This window comes from Priapulus caudatus, unplaced genomic scaffold (genome assembly GCF_000485595.1).
Source record: "Priapulus caudatus unplaced genomic scaffold, Priapulus_caudatus-5.0.1 Scaffold167, whole genome shotgun sequence".
Lineage (NCBI taxonomy): Eukaryota > Metazoa > Priapulida > Priapulimorpha > Priapulimorphida > Priapulidae > Priapulus > Priapulus caudatus.
The window spans coordinates 56,758-64,413 of NW_014577228.1; the positions used below are offsets into that span (position 1 = coordinate 56,758).

General features: G+C 47.3%; 2 protein-coding genes across 2 annotated transcripts in view; one reads left to right on the forward strand and one right to left on the reverse strand.

Annotated features, from left to right (window-relative positions):
* The window catches only part of LOC106806535 (protein strawberry notch homolog 1-like), a 47,918-nt gene extending 42,436 nt beyond the window's left edge, over positions 1-5,482 (forward strand). Inside the window, exons 26-29 of the mRNA XM_014808510.1 lie at positions 687-714; positions 2,382-2,553; positions 3,113-3,309; positions 3,556-5,482. Of these exons, the coding sequence (XP_014663996.1) occupies positions 687-714; positions 2,382-2,553; positions 3,113-3,309; positions 3,556-3,641 (483 nt within the window). The 3' untranslated portion in view covers positions 3,642-5,482. The remainder of the gene's footprint in view (positions 1-686; positions 715-2,381; positions 2,554-3,112; positions 3,310-3,555) is intronic.
* Positions 5,483-6,593: 1,111 nt separating this feature from the next.
* Positions 6,594-7,656, reverse strand: part of LOC106806559 — a 4,619-nt gene continuing 3,556 nt past the window's right edge. Inside the window, exon 3 of the transcript XR_001393561.1 lies at positions 6,594-7,653. The gene's annotated coding sequence lies outside the window, so the exon portion shown is untranslated. The remainder of the gene's footprint in view (positions 7,654-7,656) is intronic.

Here is a 7,656-nt window from a genome sequence, read left to right on the forward strand (position 1 = left end):
ACAGCTGATACAGGTAACACAGGTAATACATTGATACAGGTAACACTGGTAATACAGCTGATACAGGTAACACTGATATACAGCTGATACAGATAACAGTAATACAGCTGATACAGATAACATCAGTAATACAGCTGATACAGATAACACAGGTAATACAGCTGACATACAGGTACAGTGTACAGGTATCATTACAGCTGCATACAGATAACACAGGTTAATACAGCTGATACAGCTGATACAGGTAATACAGCTGATACAGATAACACAGGTAATACAGCTGATACAGGTAACACAGGTAATACAGCTGATACAGGTAACACAGGTAATACAGCTGATACAGATAATACAGCTGATACAGGTAACACGGGTAATACAGCTGATACAGATAACACAGGTAATACAGCTGATACAGTAACACAGGTATCAGCTATACAGGTAATACAGGTAATACAGCTGATACAGATAACACAGGTAATACAGCTGATACAGGTAATACAGGTAATACAGCTGATACAGATAACACAGGTAATACAGCTGATACAGATAACTCAGATAACACAGGTAATACAGCTGATACAGATAACACAGGTAATACAGCTGATACAGGTAACACAGCTGATACAGTGATACAGGCTAACACAGGAATACAGCTGATCAGATAACACAGGTAATACATGATACAGATAAACAAGGTAATACAGGCTGATACAGGTAATACACAGGTAATACAGCTGATACGGTAACACTGGTATACAGCTGATACAAGGTAACACTGTAATACAGCTGATACAGATAACACAGGTAATACAGCTGATACAGGTAACACAGGTAATACAGCTGATACAGATAACACAGGTAATACAGCTGATACAGATAACACAGGTAATACAGCTGATACAGATAAACACAGGTAATACAGCTGATACAGATAACACAGGTAATACAGCTGATACAGATAACACAGTAATACAGCTGATACAGGTAATACAGCTGATACAGCTGATACAGGTAACACAGGTAATACAGCTGATACAGATAACACAGGTAATACAGCTGATACAGGTAACACAGGTAATACAGCTGATACAGGTAACACAGGTAATACAGGTAACACAGGTAATACAGCTGATACAGGTAACACAGGTAATACAGCTGATACAGGTAACACAGATAATACAGCTGATACAGGTAAACACAGGTAATACAGCTGATACAGATAACACAGGTAATACAGCTGATACAGGTAACACAGGTAATACAGCTGATACAGATAACACAGGTAATACAGCTGATACAGATAACACAGGTAATACAGCTGATACAGATAACACAGGTAATACAGCTGATACAGATAACACAGGTAATACAGCTGATACAGATAACTCAGGTCATACAGCTTATACAGATAACACAGGTAGTACAGCTGATACAGATAACACAGGTAATACAGCTGATACAGATAACTCAGGTCATACAGCTTATACAGATAACACAGGTCATACAGCTGATACAGGCAATAGAGTAGTACAGTTGTTACAGGTAGTACAGTTAATACAGCTAATACAGGCAATACAGCTAATATGGCTGGTACAGTAGTCCGGCAGTCTCTCAGCTAGTCAGGTGGGCAGGTCAGCGGGTGGGTGTATGGTAGGGTGAGTGGGCGGGGAATGAATCGAATGAGCGACCCCTGAGCTAGGTAGGTTGGCAGGTGGCAGGGTGTATGGTAGGGCGGGCAGGTGGGTGTATGGTATGGTAGGGTGGGCAGGTGGTGTATGGTATTATGGTGGGTGGCAGGTGGGTGTATGGTATTATGGTAGGGTGGGCAGGTGGGTGTATGGTATGGTAGGGTGGGCAGGTGGGTGTATGGTATTATGGTAGGGTGGGCAGGTGGGTGTATGGTATGGTAGGGTGGGCAGGTGGTGTATGTTGGTATGGTAGGGTGGGCAGGTGGGGCGTGTATGGTATTATGGTAGGTGGGCAGGTGGGTGTATGGTATCTATGGTAGGGTGGGCAGGTGGTGTATGGTATATGGTAGGGTGGGCACGTGGGTGTATGGTATTATGGTAGGTGGGCACGTGGTGTGTATTGGTTTATGTAGGGTGGGCAGGTGGGTGTATGGTATGGTAGCGGGTGGGCAGGGGGGTGTATGGTATGGTAGGGTGGGAGGTGCGGTGTATGGTATTATGGTAGGGTGGCAGGTGGGTGTATGGAAGAGTGGACGGGCGTGGAATAAATCGAATGAGCAACCCCCCCCCCCCCCCACCCGGCGCATTTGGGTTGACACTGTTGACCAACAACAGGTAAATACAGGAACGTTTTCATAACGGCGATGTTAAATTTGACAACGGCGGTGCGCCACCGTGCCTCTTATGTATGAGAAACCCTGTACCTGACTCTCTGTGTTGGCTTCGCGGATGCAGGGAAGCAGCTTCGGCCGGAGCCTCTGAGCGAGGTGAAGCGACGCTACAAGAAGGTGTTTCCCGACGAGGCACAGGAGTGCTGGCAGGAGCAGTACGTCGCCTCAGCCGACAGCTGCAGCCACGCCTACTGGTGAGTGATGCGTCGTGTCGCCGCGGCAACGCAGTGAGGTGCGGAGTTCGCGCGAATTTATGGACTTTTGGTACTCTGCTAGTCGATCGCATTTTTTTTTTTGCGGGCGGTTCAGGGAGTGTTTGCGTGGGGACGCGTGGAACGTTCAGGCATCTCGTGTCAGTCTCGTTTGAGGGGGCACTCGCATTGGGTGGGCAGGATCTAGAGCCGCGAAATCTTTGCATCTCTGTTGCGAGAGAAAGATCTCTACACGATATTAGCCAAATGTTCGCAACTGAGATGAGGAGTGTGATCGGCACACGAGATTTGAAAGTTGTTTGCGGACTGTGGCAAGTTAAGATCATTGCGCAAGATTATTAGCGAAACGATTGCATCCACGGCAAGAAAGATCTCTGCGCAACATCGGTAAAATGCTGCGGTTTCGGTTTCGTTCGGTCAATAAGCTATCTATAAGCGATCTAATAACTAGCGTCAAAGTGGTCGTGGTAATGATGAGAGTACTATTGACACCACCGTCCACATTGCGGTGGCTGACGATGATGCGGCTTCTCTCCACCAGGCGGGGTAGCTGTCGGCGCGGCGCGCTGGGCTCGCAGTGCGAGGTGGGACTGCGCAGGCGCACCTACTACATACTCAGCGGCTCCGTGCTCGGCGTCTGGGCGAGGGTGGAGAACGTGCTGTCGCAGACGGTCGCCGGTAGCAACGCGAAGATGCAGATCATCCGCGTGCGCACGGAGGATGGCCGCAAGATCGCAGGTACAGTGTCTCTCCTGCAGCATCCCTCGTGCAGCATCCCTCGCGCAGCATCCCTCGCGCAGCATCCCTCGCGCAGCATCCCTCGCGCGGCATCGCTCGCGCGGCATCCCTCGTGCAGCATCCCTCGCGCAGCATCCCTCGCGCAGCATCCCTCGCGCAGCATTCCTCGCGCAGCATCCCTCGCGCAGCATCCCTCGCGCCGCATCCCTCGCGCAGCATATGTACGCGTATATTCGCTGCTTTCAGGCATGCTCATCCACAGCGCGTCTGTGAAACCGCTCATCAACGTACTCACCCAGGACTCGTCTCACACGTTCACCGACAAGTTCTGACGAAGGCTTGCACGCGATGAAGACGACACGTCGAACCGATCGCCCGCCCCGTGGACATGTGGCGTTGGAGTCGGTGCGTGATGGCAGCTGAGAGGAGTGAGATGTACGCTAGAGCGTCGCTCGCTGTGTTCGCTGTGATAGGGAAGACGAGCTCGGCTCTGTGAAACCGAGCAATAACGACTCTCAGTATGCGTGCGTGCATGCGTGCGTGCATGTGTGTATAGCGTGTGTGCGTGCATGCTTCTGCGCGTGCGTGTGTAACGTGCATGCATGTGCGTGCACATGTAACGTGCGCCGGTGTAGGAGTCCGTTATTCCCTTGTTATTGTTAATAATAATAATTCCTAACCTGTCTGTGATGCTTAAGACTTTTGATATGTCGCAGCTGTCGCCAGTTGTAACTGCTGCACTTGTGTTGCGTTTCACTTGGAAGTGAACAGTGTGGCTATTTGAGGTGGGTGATGGTTGCATCTGGAGGAGGCAATCAGCAAGGGCTTGCAGCGATAGCAGAGATATAGCAAACATTGTACGATACGTTTTGGAAGGGACAAAGAAAATATAGTTGTATATATTTTGTAAAATTGACCATATGCACGTATAACCAGATAACTGTGAATGTTTTGTGTAGATGTCGTCACAAAGCGCCAAGATTGGAGTCTGGTCAGTTTAGATGATCGTGTGAGGGGTGGGGGCAGGTCGGGTAGGCGGGTCAGTGAGGGTTGGGGGTCGGGCAGCAGCTGAGGGATGATGGAATTGGATATAGTGACAGCTCACTTGCACCGAATTGCTGTGGTTACGTGATAATGTGAGCTTAACGTACATTCATTGTTGTCTCGCGCGGAAGCACACGCTACCTGTCATGTTTGTCCTCTTAACGTTATCTTGAGTAAGGGACAAGACGGCTCTGCCACTCCTTAGTGTCAAAATAAAATCCCGAGCCCAAAGTCCAAATAATAACTTTCAAAACTTCTTTTTTGTAATTAAACGTGTTGCCAATGTCTTTGGAGTATCCATTTAGAGTTGCACGATAACTACTAAAATGGGTAAGCGCTACCGTGGTAACGAATCTAACGATATCGGTTTACACTCCCTCTTTATCGGGGGTTTATCTTCTAGAGTAGAGCTGAGTAAGCCGGTGGCAGAGACCGGTGGGACGCGAGTGAACCGAGATATTATTTTCTGTATTGCGTCGGATCTCCTGCGTCGCGCCGAGCTGCGGGTGTCGTGTAGTCAACAGTGCCTCAGACGTGTTACAAATAGACTATGATCAGCGCCATCTATTCTACGCTGCGCGGCGACAGCTATCTGTCTTGCTTGCACGCGGGGCGGCAGTCGCCCGTGACGCGATAACTTGACGTCATCGTAACGCGCTTGCTTGTCGCATTTGTTGCCAAGCGACCGGAGTCGAAGTAGCGTGTCACGTCTGCTTCATTACGTGACGTCGTCTGCTCCCGCGTGGCATTGGCTGCGTTATCGCGTGACGTCATCCGCTATTAACTGGTGTGGTCTGCCTCAAAGTGGTGTTGTACAATATCGTGTGGCATCATTTTCTATTGTATGGTGTCATTTGCTATCGCGTGGCATCGTGTGGCATCGTATGCTATCGTGTGGCATCGTGTGCTATTGCGTGGTGATATCTGCCTCATGGCATGATGGCGTCTGCCTCGTTGCATGGCGTTTACGGTTTTTTACGTGATATCGTCTGCTTGCAGCTGAGTCTATCATTCCCGCGGCTTTTCACGCGCGCGTCAAAGGGTTGCAATATCGACGAGGACCTTGTGTATTTATTGTAAAACTGGCACAGCGTGCGTAATAAATGCCAAATAGTGATACACTTGTAAACGGTCGCATTGAATGTTTTGCTTATTACGCATTGAAATGTACTTTCTACGTAATTCAACTAGCAGTAATAATACTACCATATAGAATCAACCATCACGAAAAACCAAGAAAAACCTTTACATTCAATATCTGGTATTCTATCTATCTAGTATTTATATGGTACTTTAATCTATATCCTATCATGTTATATTCCCTCGGGAATAAGTGAGCACGCACATGCACACACAAACGCACATCATCAACACTCCAAATTGGAGATTTGTTGTGAACAGGATAGAAGCCGCGCGTACTGGATCTGGATCTGGATAGTTTTCTGCGTAGCCCACGCTTGTTGGACATCTCACCTAATGAACGCGAGAGGGCAGTAGGCAACAGTCAACAGCAATGGCTGACTGTTTGTTATTTCATTTATCACTTTCCGAAATCAGGATTATTTCATTTATCCTTTCAGTCTATCCCTCCTGATCTAGTCTACTGCTCCTGTAAGTTACACACCCCCGAAATCTCCACACTATATGTAGATGCTGTAACTATGTCGTCATCATCGGAAAAATCAGAACATCCGGTCCATCATGGATACAGATCCGGTCTATCATCGATAGAGCTAGACTGGTACGGACCTTCACTACGCCAAGTATCCTTGGCTACACTGAACTTATAGTTAGTGCAGCGTGTGCACCGGCAGCAGTCTAGCAGCCGCGTGAAGAAAAACTGCGTGAAAATGCCATGAACATGGCCTCGTGGCGCCATCTATGGGACGCGATATGTTCGAAAATAATGTCAGGGCATGAAACACCCAAAATGGAAACTCGCTTTTCTACACGAAAACGAAGCGCGCCGACCAGCAAACGAACAATAACGAGCATTTCTATGAAATCTCTACCTACGTGCGTAGTGAAAAGGCTTGTGGAATCGCCACAACTGCTGAATTGAGCGATTATACGGCTTTAGCCTACACCCAGAAGGGACCTGGGTAAGATGATTCGAGTGGGGGCAGCGAAAATGTGTTAGATCGCCGCTAGGCGGCGTTTTCGCGCTTCGCGCGGATATCCGGCTGCAGATCGTCTAGCGCCACCTATCGTGACAATTAAATGATACCCAAAATATTTTATTAAAAACATCAATAATTTTATTCACTTTACACAACTTTTCTTAAAGCAAAGTTAAATACAGCTGCCAGATATTGACAATCATCAATCATTCTCACGGGTGCAACTCGAACCAGTTGAACAGTTCAATATGCTTCACAGTACATCAACGTAGACTGGGAGAAAGTTCAAGCAAGTGAATTAAACTCGTTTTGAATTCTAGTCACTTCAACCAGGCACTGCACAATGCTATCTGAAACTGGGCCCTCTTTAAAGAAGGGATAATAAATGTTATCTAAAACCACATCTCATGCGAAGTGAACATAAATAGCCCCCAGGGGTCAACAACTCAATCAAAATTGCACTTAGGATGAAGTATAAACTCTTTATTTGACGGGGACGCAAACAGAGTGGAAACATACATACGTACCAGGGGTTAATAATGACAAATTTGTCATTATTAACCCCTGATACGTACACATTCAATGCATACACACTAGGGTATTACATACTACGGTACAACACTAACAGGAAACTTGTATGGAATGTAATAAATAAATAACCATAGATACACACACACGTGGACTTACTTGCCTAGATACATTGTCACTTTATGAATTCAATGCACCTGGCAGGTCTGCTTGTAGAGAACACACTCCAAAAAATCTACATGCACGGAAAATTCCGCACACAGTAAATTTCCAATTTTTGATAAGTCCGCCAATGTGAAATCGCACAGCTTTTACTCGCCACACACATTTCGTAACCGGATGCCCATGTATATATGTTATATACATACAGCAGTATACATACAGCAGTATATATTATATACCCATGTATATATGTTATATACAGCAGCACATGTATATATATTAACCCAGATGAACGATAGAATGTAGGTCTACTGCTAGGACTCTTTCCTCGAATCCCCTCGGCCTCCTCTACGCTGGGGCACGTCCGTCCCGAGGTACCACAGTATCCTCCCACCTCCTCCCCGGGGAGCAGGCATCCCGAGCTGTCACCATGTCCTCTCACCTCCTCCCCGGGGAGCAGGCATCCCGAGCTGTCACCATGTCCTCTCACCTC